The sequence below is a fragment of the Ptychodera flava genome, chromosome 1, assembly GCF_041260155.1.
Source record: "Ptychodera flava strain L36383 chromosome 1, AS_Pfla_20210202, whole genome shotgun sequence".
Classification (NCBI taxonomy): Eukaryota; Metazoa; Hemichordata; class Enteropneusta; family Ptychoderidae; genus Ptychodera; species Ptychodera flava.
The window spans coordinates 26,855,277-26,871,961 of record NC_091928.1 but is presented as its reverse complement, the minus strand read 5'-3'; the positions used below and the strand labels follow the sequence as shown (position 1 = coordinate 26,871,961).

The following is a 16,685-nucleotide window of genomic DNA, read 5'->3' as shown; positions in this document are numbered from 1 at the left end:
TACAGCCAGCTACGCCTCGGATCATAATACCGCCCTCAGCGAGCCGGCGAAATATCCGCTACGCTATGACCTGGCTGGCTCGGTGAGCCTCGCTTGCTAGAAAGAGTGTTGAGGGCGCATTACCATGTGGTTGAAGATAGAGCTGCGTTGCGGATAAGGGGCTGTGAGAGAGTCTACGGTAGTGCTGCACTTTCAGAGAGAACAATTAAAATGTTCAGATGTCGACGCAGGTTTTCACAGTTTGTTGGACGTTTATGTGTAGCTTCAGTGAGACGGCAGATGTAAAATATATTGTGGGCTGGACTGTGTAAAGTGAGTAATTTTTCGTGTTATGAAAAATAACGTCAGCCCTTCATGAACGTTAAGTTGTAGAGCGGTTCTGTCATGATGCAGTCGACCAAGACGGCACTCTCCAGGAATGTAGACGACAAGAAAACTGAACGGGACCGTGAACGATGGAAGGTGTCGCGATGTCAGTCGCAATGCGTGCAACTTTTCAGTGCGTTCGTTCCTCTGTTTTGGGAAATTGAAAGCAAACATTACAATTTTGACCAAAATTATTATGACGTTTCGTTGTATCAAAAGTTCTGTACGCTCAACTGTTTCATGTATATGATCATACCAACGCGTACGCGTAGCTGTAAGTTGTGCCGGTTACAGTGAAAATATGACTCATATTTTAACATGTATGATAAGTTCTTTATTGAAAATATCACATATATTTAAAAAAAGATGATTTTTCTCATTTCGTGCCGTTACCTGTGTCTAGAGTGTGATAATTGAAACATCGATGGCCATCAAGATACTTGAATTACAAGTATACATGCTTGACAGTTGATGTTATGAATTTCTTCTGATTACCTCGTTGTCGTGTGTTACCAGATTGAAACACATCGCTATACCCATCGGTCTACGGTTCCGGGGAATAGCAATGTTTTCTGATAACACACGGCCCCTCGGGGTAATAGACGGACGCTATAGCCCGTGTTTAATATACTTTCACGTCAACTTATGTCGTGATACGATCGATCATGGCCGCTCAACTTTCATCCTAATATGGTTTTGACATGTCTCAGCAGATTGATTTCAATTCTCTACAATATATGGGATCGTTCTTTACAACCTACGATAGTGACTCACCGTTGAAAAAGTCAGAGATCAAAACCACCCTGCTGAATTAAACTGTACAATGGTGGTTCAATAACCAAGTTAGTTGTTGCGAATTTTACGCCAATCCTGCCACGTGGTTTAAGTTAATTAATAACACTTGTATACACACACGTAGCTATACACTGACATACATCACACATTGACTCAATCTGTAATTATAAAATCGCTAAACTTGGTTTCAAATAGCATCGGGTAATATTCATTTCAACAGCAGAACTACCTACTCAGGTTACAAAATTCAGTTATTTCATTATTGGAGACTCCTCAAAAAGTTGTCTGCATAAGTGAATTAAGTTGTTGCGATCGACCATTTATTTTTGAAATAATCAGTGTGCGTAGTTGTAAGCAATGAGCGATTATAAATTATTATCGGCTCAACAAGTCTGTTAGCAATCGAACATTGTCAGTGATTCGACAATTGTACACAAGAATGTTAAAATCCAAACAGGGATCAACAGCACCGATAAACAGTTGATTCAGTGGGTGGCATCTGCAGTGACTGTTAAACATAATATTTCAGTAAAGCTACAAAGTCGGAAGGGCTAAATAGATATGACGCAATATATGTTACCAATAAAACTTCGTATTCAACAAACTACGTAGACTTATTCATTCTAGCTCTTTTCAACTTCTGCTCGTCCTTTGATCTAGGAACCTTGCGACTACATTTCTTAATCAAACAAACAAATCAGGGTATAACCATATAAATTTTGTGAGGAGACTAATCCTCCCAACGACCAGCAAACGATACCTAATCACATTCTACTTTATATTTGATTTCCCCAAAATATTGCAAAGTGGGTGAGGTGGTATGGCGATATCGATCATCCAAAAGCGAGCAAAGGTCACGTCATCAGTAGGTTGAATGTTTTGAATCTTACCGACGATTTCGGCAAATACCTTTTTATAAGACTATCGACAGTCTCTCGTGCCTTTTCTGTCTCTCATTGGTGTAATGTCTTGCACATACGACTGTGGGGGGGGGGGGGCGAAAGCATACATTGACACAAGGGACTGTCCTCTGCTGCAGGATTTGGGTTGCTATTATTTATTCATGAGATATGCCGTTGAGAACAGGTCGGAGACAAATGAGAAAATTTGCATAGAGTTCACAAGTGCAGGTGAGATCATACAATATGTCATGTCTTGAATCTGGGAACAGAGGCTGTATTTAAGATGCGCGCTGTATTCACTAATGTATGCATGCAATTCAGTGAAGACTTGAACATTCCCGCCTGACTTTGTTTTAACGTTCAAACAAACACGACGACACTAAATCAGACATCTTTGCCGGTAGCACAATCGTCAATAACTTGTCTCTGAAAGTCTTTGCAGTGCGAATATCCGAGTTCCTCCAAGGCTTTGCGTAAAGGTCCTTCGCTGTCGCCATGTTGCGTTGGTACTGTTGCCAGCTGGCCATGGCGTGACCGGTTCTTCTATGACCTGCTTCACCTGTCAATCATTTCTTCTGCGTCAGGTTACAACAGGATGTTCCCTGTTGTTGTCGTTAAGGGCGCGGCGGGAGGCGACAGTCCCTCATGCTCCGCACGTGGATTGCCCAGATCGTACCCTCGGCGCTTATACTCTTGCGATTCCCAACACCGTCGTAGGTGCGAGAGACTACACCAAACAGAAGCACAAGGGACTGTCGACAGTCTTCTTTTTTCTGCACAATACCAAAAACAACTTTTGCTTGGCTGTTTTATTGTTATTTGGCTGCAGGCTTAGATATACAATTGTTTTGCCTGGTCCTATATATGTTTGTTTGGTTGATAAAATAAAACGAAATACAACGAAAAAGACCTATTTTAGTTTATCTTATTCAAAATTTACAGATCAGGGCTTTTACGGTATGGCAGCTTTCCACATTGTGGTAATGCTCCCAGCATGTGAACAATGCTCATCTCGCCTTAAGGCTGAAACATCGAAAATTGCACGATGATTGGATGTTGTACAAAAAAAATTGCACGCCTGAACTGAAAAAAATGGCACTGTGAAATCAGCTCGAAGTGCTAGGTTTAAATTTGCCTGTCTGGCGTTGTTATGCCATTTGGTATTGGACCAGGTGATTTAATTGCTAATGACAACCACAGAATATATACAACTGGACTTGATCAATGAGCTAAATGTCGCTTGTGTGTTACTGTCTTCCTCATTTACGAGGGCGCGCCGTTTGCTCGAAATCACAATCACAGAAGAGAAGCCATATTGGATGATACTTCCCTGCTGGTCATGTGATTCGCTGAACTACCGCGGGAGAGGGAAGGAAAACAGCAAATATTATCTGACGGAAACACAAACGTCATGATATTATCAGCGGGTATCGAACAGACCTCTTATCAATGTTAATATTAGTATCATAGCGGTCAGTCACTTTGCAGAAGTAATCTAAGAGTCACTGTGATAAAATTAATTCGTTTCTATCACCTTCAACGAGGTTCTGTAAACGAGTTAACAAGCCCAAAAAACAAATCGATTTACTTGTTAAATACGACGAAAAAGGGAGCTTTCATACAAAGCCACAATCCGTCAGCTACAATAGCTGAATTTTTAAGAGTAAATAATAAAGGCTAAGATCCTTTCACTGGGCTACATGGAAAGCATCGTTCAGCAGATGTACATACATATATTCGTCTAATAGGAGAGGATTATGATCAAAAGTCGGTATTGAATTGTGTAATGTTCTGTTCTCATTACCACGCATACAACCATGCTGAATTTTCCACCACTCTGCATTGTACGTGTGTCAAGCCAATTATCGCCCTGTACAATATATGTAGATATATAGGGATATTATTAACTATATCTTATAAGACACGAGTAATATATGTTGCTGTGCTTCAGGTTAAGTAACCCTACGCGAGAAATACTGATTTAAGGGATCCCAAAAACGCTATCCTTGCAATATTCGCCTGTTAAACTGCCTCCGTATCAATCACTAAGGATTCTTGATATTCTTGGTATCAACGATCATGGTAGCTGAACATGCTTATATGCACTGCACAAGGTAAGAAGAAACATTTCAGGCTGTCATGTACAGGTTAAACGTTAACGTTTTTTTTCTGGTAACGCGTATGTAGATTAACTTTAAGAAAACGAAGTGCATCATGTAGACTCACCAAATGTCAATATCCGTAGGAATCTTCCGTTTATCTTATAAGTAACAAAGCACTCTGAACCATTATAATGTCTGACAAACTAAACGCTACTTCTCTCAAATGACATCTCATAGAAAGAGCGAGACTAACGAACGGTCTGACGCCTTTGAAGGTGGAGTTGAAATGCTTGTGTTGCTCCTACTATATGGACAGATTGCTTATCTTGCTCGAGAACTACAATATCTGAAAATGTACGATGATTTGACATTGTACAGCAAAGTTACTTGACTTAACTGTAAAACACTACACAGAGAAAGCTTTCTGGGCTTGTATTTGGCTGTTCGTTTGTGATATACCATTCGGTGTTGGACCATGTGATTTGGTTGCTAACGATATATATTCAACCACAAAATGTATACACGTGGGCTTGATCGATAGGCTATATGTCGCATGTGTGATCAGCAATCTTCCACATTGACGAGAGTGCGCTCCTCGCTGTTTACTCGAAATCAAAAAAGTCCCGCAGGCTATCTTTACTCTCCAATCAGACCAGATAAGTTGTGGGTTACACTTCCGTCTTGACTATGTAATTTATATAGGTGATACTTCTCTCCCAGTCATGTGATTCACTGCAACTGTCTGGACAAGGAAGGGAAACTGTAAACATTATCAAACGCAAACGTTGTGATATAGTCAGTGTGTATCGAAAGATAGCTCTTATCAATGTTAATAATTAGTAACATCATCAGCCGCTTGCAGAAGTAAGCTAAGAGTAAACTAGATAAAATCCGAAACAACACGGTTTACTCGGTAAATAACAAAAATCATTAAGTTATTTTTTCAAAGAGAGAGACGTTCTGTCAGACAAATACGTTAACTTTTTGTTAAAATAAGAGAAAGTAAATGTTCAAATGGTCATTTGCCAACATACAAAACATCCTAAGCACACACTCTCCTTATACTAAATTATAGGGAAGTGTTTATGAGCAATAGTTGGTATTGAATTGTGTAATGGTCTCTTTTCATTATCTTCACATGTGATCATGCTAAATTCTCAACCACGATGCAATGTTCGTGTATCACGTTAATCGTGACCCTAGAGAGATAGATAAAGTTATATATATCCTTATGAAATTGATATATCTTATCTTCTAAGGCACGCTTTAGATTTTACCTCAAAACTCAATCGAAATATGTTATTGTGCATTAAGTTAAGTAGCCTTGCGCAAAAAATACTGATTACAGGAGTCAGCAAAACGCTGTCCTCACAATGTTCGCCTGTTCAACTGCCTCAGTATTTAAAATCATGGAATTCTTGGTATTTTTGATATTAGCGATCAAGATAACTGAACAGACTTATAGCACTGCACAAGGTAAGTAGAAACGTTTATAAGCCGTTATTTACCTGTTGAAATTAAACTTTTTTTCTGGCAACGCATATCCGAGTCAACTTTAAGACAACAAAGAGCAATACGGATGTTAACTAACCAAAGACGATATCCGTACACTTATCTTTCAATCTCTGATGTAGGTAGCAAATTACTCTGAACCGTGATAACGTCTGAAAACTAAACACTGCTTCTTTCAAATGCGTTCCCATAGAAATCGCGAGACTAGCGAATGGTTCGACGCCATACGAAGGCAGAGTGGAAATACTGACGGGAGAATATGGTTGGACTCCAGTCTGTGACGAACATTGGGATATGTCCGATGCAGACGTACTCTGTCGTGATATAGGTAAATCTGACATTCAACGAAAATATATGTAATAAGTGTTCTGATTTCATGGTGCTTGATTTTATTTGTTGCTGGAGGAGTTTAAATATTAATATTAATCCTAGCAATTCAATCTAAATGCATTCTTCCCCTCTTGACATCGGACAATGATTCGCAAGTTTGAAAATTCGTTCAAACTTGGACACTTTCTCGTCTCACTGATGACAATCTTTTTCAGCTAAGCATTCTGTATCTGTAAAGTTGTTGTTTATACATAGTGTTTGGCTGTGGGAAGTATAATTAACTGAGTATCGGTTTACCTTTGCGCCCCTAATATCACATAATAGGATATCGGAATGGTGCAATGTCCAGTGATAGTCCACGTACCAGTGACGTCACTCTTTCGACTATATGTGTTGTCAACGTAACGTGTAATGCGGGCAGTACAACCCTGCGGGAATGCTCTTATAACATCAGTACCGATTGTAACAATTGTTATCAGGCAAAAGCAACATGCAACTGTGAGTATATCTTTGTTTGTAACATGTGGCAGGTCCAATAGAGTTACATCGTCCATTGCAAATAAATCATGCACATGAACAGAAAGCCTGCTCTTTAAACTAAGCAACCATCTTAGGTTGTTGTTCAAATTACGTATAATAATAGCGCTAGAGTACCGCAACCGATTTCAAAGATTCTGGGAGCGTGAGTTCGCTTCACTTTTCAGGTTTCTTTAGGACAACCTGTGGAACGCGGTAATGCATGTTCACTACCTAATACATGTCGTAGATCAAGCTTACATCATCATCAAAAATTTAACATCATCTGACAAATTCCGAAAAGAACGCGGTAATGCATGTTCACTACCTAATACATGTCGTAGATCAAGCTTACATCATCATCAAAAGTTTAACATCATCTGACAAATTCCGAAATGAAATGAATGTTTTTTTACTTTAAAGGAGCTGTTTTGTTTCATCTACATAGAAACTAGTATTCAACACTTTTCGGTGGAATTTTCGAGAAGCAAAGTTTGATTATCTTTTAAACCATGATAATAACTTCCGAAAATGTTCATCTGTCTGTCAGGCTGCATTTATCTAGAACACGATTCCGAACACGGAACTAATTTGGGATGACTTGATTTTCATATTTTGCAAATTTCTCAAAAGTGTTAGGTGCCATATAGCTGAATGTTGCAATATTAAAAGTATTCAATCATCATCATTAAACTATTATAATTGTTTTGTTATAATAATCAATGGTTTGTGTAAGTACAGTTGCGACCATCCAGTGAAGGGACGCAAGCATATTTTGCGCCATAATTTTCTCACCGTATACCTCACAAAAAGTGGCACCATGCTTTCGTCTAACATCTATCAGTACATTGTAACGATAGCGCAATCATTATTTGTTGTTAAACGGCAGTAAGTCCCCACCAAATGAACAAAACTTGCTTTTAAATTGTGCTCCAAGAATCTATAAACTATTGTTATCATACTTAAGGATAGAAGAAGGAATCCCCAAAAGAAATGTTTGCCAGGAGTGCAATTTATGTGTTGAAATTCAACATAGTTACCATTCTCTGATGAGAAGACTCTTTAAAAAGGATATTAAATTGCCTATTTTCGCAATAAGCCCCCTTATGAGTCCACTTAAATTATTGCAAGATTTTGAGAGTTAACGCTTTTCCGCATTTTACCTCGAGAAGTTTATAAGGGGTTCCACATTGCCTTTATTTTCAGCATCATGAAGTTGCAAATATTTTTTTTGGATTTTCAAAGTCATGCATAGTTTTCTCGAAAAAAGATCTGCTTTTTTCCGCCAGCATTTATGTTAATGTGAAGCAGCCTGCACTCTAAAAGCCAATTTTTAGACCTGCAGATTGTTTTCCTAATCTATTGGTCCATTTCTAAATGTAAGTCCATTATCTACTTTGTACGTTATGTATTCCGAATTCTGGAAACCTTTACTACGCTAAGTTCAAAGTGATATCCTTCATACAGATCCCCTACCTAAGCTAGATGACTGACCATTACCCTTGATAGGCTTACAAAGGTTTTCACTTGCAGTAAATTAAGTCGCTATTATTCATGTCAAACACATTTTCTCTCATCAGTTTACGGATACCATGGATGTTACCATTTCAGCACCTGTAACAACAATATTTGGACAGGGCATGACAACATGACGATACAGTATTGCGTAGAACTCTGTCGGAACAACGATTCATCTGTCGCTATGCTTTTTGGTGAATTTGGTAGCGAGTGTATCTGTAGAGACCTGAATTCTACTTGTGCGGAGTGGAGCAATGTGTCAAATGCACAGTGTAACAAATTATGTTCGGGTTCCGACTGGTTAGCTTGTGGTGGTGGTCATTCCTTAGCCAGTGTCTACGATAGTGAGTTGATCTATTATTCGTAGAAGGCGGGATAACAGGATTTACGTGGTGAAAATAGACTTTTCTATCTGTTTCATTACTTATTGTAATAAATATTGTAGTTGACTTAAACAATAAGACTACACTGTTTAATATGTAGTTTCCATGTTTATCAACGACTGAGTTCCGAATCGGTTTTATGCCTTAAAAATTGGAAATGCAAACATTTAGAAATGACATACATTAATGAAGATAATTCAATAATATGACGATCAATTTGCTCTCCTTGGAGTGAATCCAAAGGTATTAAATCCTAGTTCATATATCGATTACATTCAACTTTGTTGTGAGTTGAAGCCATGATATTGAAAAAATTAGTGAGTGATACTGTTATTGGCGTTTGTCTACACTAGAAATGGGTCGAGGTTGGGATAATTCTATAATAACAATTAAAGGTAGCAGGGACCCTGCACTTCATTTTACTCCTTTTTCTTTTTGTGTACGCTGTTTTATGACTATACAAGTAAACAACAACAACAACAACAACAACAACAACAGTACTTGATGCTGCTCAACTATAGTTGATCCAATTTCAATTTGTTATATGTCATAAGACCGCGCCAGATTTAAAAGTATAGCAACAGATACTCCAGTAAAGTTTCGCTTGGTCTCCTTTGAGCAAATTTTACGTGATGCAAAATACGGAAGCATAGTAATACCAAATCAAATTTATGTAATTGTCTACACAATGACATGCATGTTCTAGAATTAACAATTTAACTCTTCTTTTTAGTACAAATGGGAGCATGTGGAGGTGAATACCAACAACAGACTGGAACTATCTACTCTCCATATTTCCCCGGATATTACAACACAGAGCATCATTGTGAATGGACCATCGAAATACCCGAAGAGTATACTATCTCAATAAAGTTTACCATATTCAATCTCGCAAACAATTTTGACAACGTTAAAGTTACAGAAACGTACCAAGGTGAAGAGCGACTCCTTGGGAATTTCGCCAAGCACTCTCCTCCAACTGATGATATCCACAGCTGTTCAAATGTCGGTCTTATTAGATTTCAATCGAGTGATGGTGAAAACACAAACGGCACGTTTGCGTTTGATTTCTCAGGTAAACCGTCTGTAAACATTAATTTTGTTTTGTTTATGCTTACTTTTAACATTAAAATAAATCATGACACAATTAGCATATTTGTTTCGCCCTAAACATTTTCATTTTTGAATATTTTTAAATATCATTATTATAATATGAATTATATATTATATAATATATAATATATGAATCTTCGCATCATGGGTGAAAATCAGCTAAGAATATTTTTGCTATGCTTAAAGCAGAGCATTATAGATAATAAAACAAATTACTTCAAGTACTAAGTAATAACATCTGTTGTTAGTTTAGAGCTAAGGATTCTTTCACTTCTGTCTGTAGATTGCAGGATGTATAGAATTTAAGAAACAGATTATTTTGTACTTCATGAATTTGCGTTATTATTTATAGCGCTCTGGTTTTCCCATAAGGATTTATATATATATATTATATATATTATATATATATATATATATATTATATATATATATATATATATATATATATATATATATATATAATATATGTGTGTGTGTGGGGGGGGGGCGGGATGGTGGGGTGTGTGTGTGTGCGGTGTGTGTGTGTGTGTGTGGTGTGCATGTGTGTTTTCTGATTCCTATTTTATTCTACACGATCATCACTTTGTCTACATTCGCACATAAAGATAAATAGAATGCACCGAAAGGTGTACTACTGCAATCAACTTCATTTTCCCACATTTTTCTGATGACATATTGTCATTTTTCAAGGGCGAATACGATGTGATAATCACAGCGAGGTTGAAAACGGAGAAATCATTACGGACAGCGATTGCCCATACTATACTGATGACATTGCTGCGGTTGTTTGTAACCCTGGTTACGAGACGAATTCTTCGCATCAGTCGATAGAGTGTCGGGATGGTATTTGGAATGACACGTTACCGCAGTGTGTAGGTATGTCTGTACATGATGTAGAAGCTGTTTCAAACTTTAAGACAATCAAAACCATTGCTAATAATTCTCCGTTCACCTTATATGAAGGTGTTTGTTGGGTAGTGAGAATTAACTTCAATCATTGAGAAATACGCTATGTATCAATGAGCTTGTAGCAATAGGCCATTGGTAGCCGAAAACGACAGCCAATAAGTGTAATGTTTAGATTAAATAAAGTCTACATTTGATGTTTCGATATGGTATCTGTACTCTTTTATAATTCCCCAATTTGTGTGGCGGTAACTAAATGTTTGTATCATTAATCTCTATTTACGATACAATCATGAACTTATCCCCCCATATTCTTTCAGAGAAAATACAGACAACGCATAGTGTTCTTTCGATCCCAACTTCCGAGGATTTTACTTCGATAGGTATGTTTTTGTTTTCGTTCACTTACTTTGAATGAGTATTCTTAGAAATAGAGAGACTAAATGTCAAACGACTGATATTATTTTTCAATTCATTTCATAGGACCTAAAACAACCCCCAGAGCAAGTGAAACATCGGAACTGTCGATTGGTAGGTTTCGATTCCGGATAGTTTTAAAACATTAATGGCAAGGTATCATTTTTCTGTATTATGTCATTGAAATCATTATCAGAAGGAACAACCTTAGAATTTCCTTTCTCTTTTAAGTTAACAATTGTCGGATACATAAAGTTACCTTAGCATATTATAATTCTGGATGAATTTGTGTTCCCTAGGTTTAATAGTAGGCGTAACGATTGGGATAATAGGTTTTGTCCTGTCAGTAGTTGTACTTACTTTACTGGTGATCCGTAGACGTCGCAAAGCTGGGTAAGTTATTTGATTTATTTATGTATATTTTTTATTTTTATGTAAATGATTATAATGATTTGTGGGAGTAGTGGTGTTTGTCGTGCCCAGTTTTATTTCCCTGTTGAACTCTATGGAATTACGTGCAAGTGACACAACAAATTCACTTTTGACAATTGATATAATTCACTTTAGATATAGATCATTTTCGTCAACACAAACCTCATCTCTAAACAAAAGGCGTCAACCACTTTTGAATTTCTCACAATAGGCTTATACATGCACATAATTAAATTTTCCCCATATTTTTTCAAAGTTTACGAAACAAAGACGACGCCTGTAGTTCTGTCGAATTCGTACAGGATACAGTCCACACTGGTAGTACTGGCAGAGAAAATCACCAATATGAAACTATTGATCGTGACAGAATGATCGGTAAGGCACGTCAGATAAATTCTTACATCTCGATAACGCCAGACAGTATTCCCTTGGAAACCAATCAAGCCGAGATCGTCCGCAATGACCAATCTCAAGCATATTTCAACGACAGTTGTTATGAGATATGTGACAGACAGACAGACGTCGAAGCAAACCTGCCAGAAAGTTCACAATCTGGGTTCATTGATTATGCTTATGCTTACTATGCTTCTATCAATGATAGAAGATAGATAGAAGATTGATAGATAGATAGAATGATAGAAGATAGATAGACAGAAGATCGATAGATAGATAGATAGAAGATAGATAGAATGATTGATTATGAACCCGTTTGTTGATTATGAACCGGATCTTATTCTCAAAATGAACGCCAGGAGAAGTGATAGGAAACGCTGTGGCAAAGTGTCACCATAGGAGTAGAGCATTGTACAGTTCAAATCAAATAAATACATCGGGCTAACACATAGAAACGGTATTCACAAAGCGAAAGAAATGGAAGTAGGTTTTGGTATATTGGTATTTAGGTAGATAAGAAAGAAAGTGCTTCTTAGATAATCTGACATGAAGACAGAGATAATTTAAATAGATAGATAGATAGATAGATAGATAGATAGATAGATAGATAGATAGATAGATAGATAGATAAGATAGATAGATAGATAGATAGATAGATAGATTATTAGATAGAAGATACATAGATAGAAGATAGAAGATTGATTGATAGAATGATAGGAGATAGATAGAAGATTGATAGATAGATAGAATGATAGAAGATAGATAGAAGATTGATAGATAGAATGATAGAAGATACATAGATAGAAGATCGATGGATAGGTAGATAGAAGATAGATAGAATGATAGATAGACACCTTGACACATACTGAGACAGATAAATGAATAAATAGATAAATAAATAAATAATAAAAACAGACGAGTGATTACTTTGTATTACATATATTTTATTCATATAAAAGGTAACCGGGTTATAAAAACAGGCATTCCTAGTAATGTAAAGATTGCTTGCTCTTAATTTCCTGACTTTTTCGTATGTCTGTTATCTTTCCTACACTCTCAGTATCTTTGAAATCATTGTCAGCAGGCAAACATACTGCTCTTTTAGGATAGGTTTAATGACCAATTATGAGTATTAAATGAGTACTCTTTTCATTAGTACTCATACTATGCTTAATTCTTCATCGTGAATCATTTGATTTTATTGACTCGAGTGAAATATGTTCGTGTGCATTAGTTGCACGTTGTGTAATCCTCTTCAGGGTTTCTGTAGTCAATCATTCGTTCAATTGTCGCATATTTTACTTTCTTCGTCTCAAAGATTCGGTGTTATATTGCAAAAAAGAAAATGACGACCAAACTTCAAACTTTTGAAAAGAGTAACCCCCTCCCTCATACTAACCTGGCGTAAGATAGCGCCTGTCGCTGACGCCACCTAGACCGACATCGTATCGCTGCACACTCCGTTCATATTTAAGAGACAGCTGTCATGGAATTTAACGCAAGAATGCCTGTTGTACTCACCTTGTTTACTAGTGCATATTACAAAGACGCTTAATCCAAATATTTTACATGGTATTTACATTTTGTAGTCTTTATCGACCGAAAGATACAAGGATTTCTTGAACTGCACTTAATCCGCTAAGGTTTAGTGTTACTAGTAAACTCCAATAAAAACCCATTGTTCTTGGATTGTTTTCAACAAACAATGGAAGATGCACTTCCATTTGAATATTGAAAAGTAGAAATATCTACCACCTCACTCACATGTTCAATGTACAATGATATTACCAATAAATTGTTACTGGCATTTCCGTCAATGAAAATACCGTTCTATGTCTACCTCTTGGTTATGATATATATTCGAACGTTGAGGGAGATTCGCATTTCTATTCTAACGAAAATAAATGTGAAAGTTTCACTGCCAGATCTAATGCTTCTGAGGCAGAGTGAACGATATGCAGACTGAGACATTCTCGATAGTGTACCAGACGGTACCCACTTGCTTGATGATGAAAACGGACCTCAACGTCAGAAAGAAGAAGAAGAAGAAGGTGATGATGATGATGATGATGATGATGATGATGATGATGATAGTGATTGTTATGATGGTTGTAATGGTGAAGGTAGTGGTGGTGGCCACTGCCATTCCCCTTGTATGAAAGCCCCTGTGCCATCGGTATAAGGAAATCAGTTTTCAGTTTAAACAATTGAAACTATTCACTTTCAACCTTGTATTTCATCAACGCAAACCGTCAATTCCAAAGCGAAGGGTTTTCTATACAGTAACTGTTTAATTCCTTGCAATAGGCTTATGCGCAATTGATTTTGTTTGCCATTTTTTCAAAGTTAACCAAACAAGGACGACGTCGGTACTTCTGTCGACTTCGTATACAAGAAAGTATTGGTGGTACTAGCATTGAAAATCACCAATTTGACGCTGTTGATGACAGAATGATTGGTAACGCATGTTAGATGAATCCTGTCGTTTCCGTAATGTCAGACAGTGTTCCTTTGGAAAATAATCAAGCACTGATCGTTCCCAATGACGAATCTAAAACAAATATCAACGACGGTTGTTCTGAGACGGGTTCCCCGTTGACTGTGACACCGGGCCCTGAAGCAAACGTACCAGAGAGTTCACAATGAGGGTTTGTTAAGAACATTGCGTACGATGGCAGCGATCTTCTTCGTTTTTAATGAATCCGTTATACGAGATGGGGGTGTGGGAGAAACTAAATGTCAAAATGAACATGTTTAGTAATCTTAAAATAACTATTACAAAGATAGATAGATAGATAGATAGATAGATAGATAGATAGATAGATAGATAGATAGATAGATAGATTCATGCATGCATGCATACGTACGTACGTACGAACGTACGTGCATGCATGCATGCATGCATTCATCAATCCATCCATCCATCCATCCATCCATCATCCATCAATCCACTTTCATGTCCATTTGTGTCGTGATATGATCAATCATGGCCACTCAGCTGAAATCGTGTTTTGACACGTCTTAGCAGATCGATGATATAAGTCCGGTGTTCTTCTTGTTATCACTTTTTACCATATATATATATATATATATATATATATATATATATATATATATATATATATATATATATATATATATATATATATATATATATATATATATATATACACTATGTGTTTAACAATTTCTTTTCTCGGATTTGAGGCTAAATTAAACTATACATCTGTAGTCAGGCGGAGTTATACACAGTTGTGGTGCGACATTTGTCGCACTATTTATATTGTTCTTGTCCAGTATACGGTGTTCAGTGAGTTTGTTCTGTTACCTTTTTATTGACCTTGTTATTGATTGATTTGTTGTATATCTGTCCAATAAGTGTATTGTGGCAGGAATTGGCTTTGTTATAGATATTTGTCAGTAATAAAAATCTCTTCGTTATACTGTTAAACGTAGTATGACGTAAGTTTACCCTAATCGTGCCAGAGAGTTTACGTTCCATGAAGAACACTCATACACACACTCGTAGCAATAAATTAACATACATCGCACACCGAATCAAATCAATAATTAAATCGCTAGAATGTGTTTCAAATAGCATCGGAGATATGTCTTTTCGGTGGAAGAACTGCGCACTCAGGGCAGAAAATTTAAATGTTTCTTTATTGGATTCTCCTCCTCAAAAAAGCTGTAATAAGGGGGTTAAGTTGTTGCGATCGTCAAGTTAAGATAATCGCGTAATTTTAAGCAATGAGCAATTTAAATGACCATTGGCCCCAAGAGTGAAATTTTATAAATATAGTTTGTGATTCGCCAATCCTAGATAAGAATTATGTTAAAATCAAAACAGGGACCAACAGCGCCAGTAAGCAGTTTATTCGGCGAGGACTTTATCATCCTCAACAACTATTAACGTTATAAAGCTACAAAGTCAGAAGGGCTCAACAGGTATGATTCAATATGTCACTGATAAAACACCATATTTAATAAACTACGTAGACTATTTCATTCTAGCCCTTTTGTGGTACGTAGCACTTCCATGAAATTTTTCAACATCTGCTTATCCTTTGATCGAGGAAACTTGCAACCACATTTCTTAATCAAACCCATAAGTCGGGGTTATAACCGTGTAAATTTTGTAAGGGGTCAATCCTCCCGACGACCAGCAAACGATATCGAATCCTGTTGAGAATACTTTGTATTCGATTTCCCAAAATAATGCAAATTTGGTTGAGATAGTATGCCGATCATTCAAAGGGAGCAATGGTAACGTCATTAGTAGGTTGAAGGTTTTAAATCTTAACGAAGATTTCTGCAAATACCTTCGTATGTAGGGTACCGAAAACAATTTGCTTGGCTGTTTTACCATTATATAGCTGCAGTCTTAGATATCCAATTGTTTTGCCAAGTCTCACCTTTGGTTGATGTAATAACATGAAACACTGTAGCAACAAAAAGGCCAATTTAATTGATTTTATGTAATTTACGGTATAACAGCCTCTACAATCTTGGACTTGATTGATGAGCTAAATGTCGCTTGTGTGATCTACAGTCTTTCTCATTAACGAGGGTGCGCCGTTTACCTGAAATCACAATCGGACCAGAGAAGCCATATTGGGATGCTCATCACCTGCCATTCTTTCAAAGCTGCAGACGACACTACGGTCAAATAGTCTTCCAAAGATCCAAATATAATCAAACTTTTCAAAAATGCCTTCTGACGTCACTTTTGTTGATTCTGTGAGGATAGGACGTAGCTATTTTCCCGTCACGTGACGCATTCTGGCGAATCGCAACACGAAATGAGCATATGGCGTGTTATAAAGATAACTATATATTATCCTATAAGACACGAGTGGGATATAATTCGATAGACTCAATTGACATATGTTGCTGTGCATTAGGTTAAGTAACACTACGCAAGAAATACTGATTCAGAGGGTCCACCAAAATGCTTTCCTAGCCATGTTCACCTGTTAAACTGCTTCTGAATCAATCAC

General features: G+C 37.0%; 1 protein-coding gene across 1 annotated transcript; it reads left to right on the top strand.

Annotated features, from left to right (window-relative positions):
- Window positions 1-4,001: 4,001 nt before the first annotated feature.
- Window positions 4,002-14,408, top strand: LOC139133995 (scavenger receptor cysteine-rich domain-containing protein DMBT1-like). Its single transcript, XM_070700830.1, has 10 exons — window positions 4,002-5,641; window positions 5,871-6,005; window positions 6,332-6,505; window positions 8,104-8,385; window positions 9,158-9,499; window positions 10,228-10,413; window positions 10,764-10,826; window positions 10,927-10,974; window positions 11,160-11,253; window positions 11,549-14,408. Exons 1-10 carry the CDS (start codon window positions 5,539-5,541, stop codon window positions 11,898-11,900), a joined length of 1,779 nt encoding a protein of 592 aa, XP_070556931.1. The 5' UTR covers window positions 4,002-5,538; the 3' UTR covers window positions 11,901-14,408.
- The last annotated feature ends 2,277 nt before the right edge of the window (window positions 14,409-16,685 follow it).

Bases quoted from the DNA above. Each gene is read 5' to 3' on its own strand.
- LOC139133995 (XM_070700830.1), top strand. From the start codon at position 5,539: ATGTTCGCCTGTTCAACTGCCTCAGTATTTAAAATCATGGAATTCTTG. The intron at 6,506-8,103 runs GTGAGTATATCT...TTCTCTCATCAG, and splicing joins GGCAAAAGCAACATGCAACT to TTTACGGATACCATGGATGT. The intron at 10,827-10,926 runs GTATGTTTTTGT...TTCATTTCATAG, and splicing joins CGAGGATTTTACTTCGATAG to GACCTAAAACAACCCCCAGA.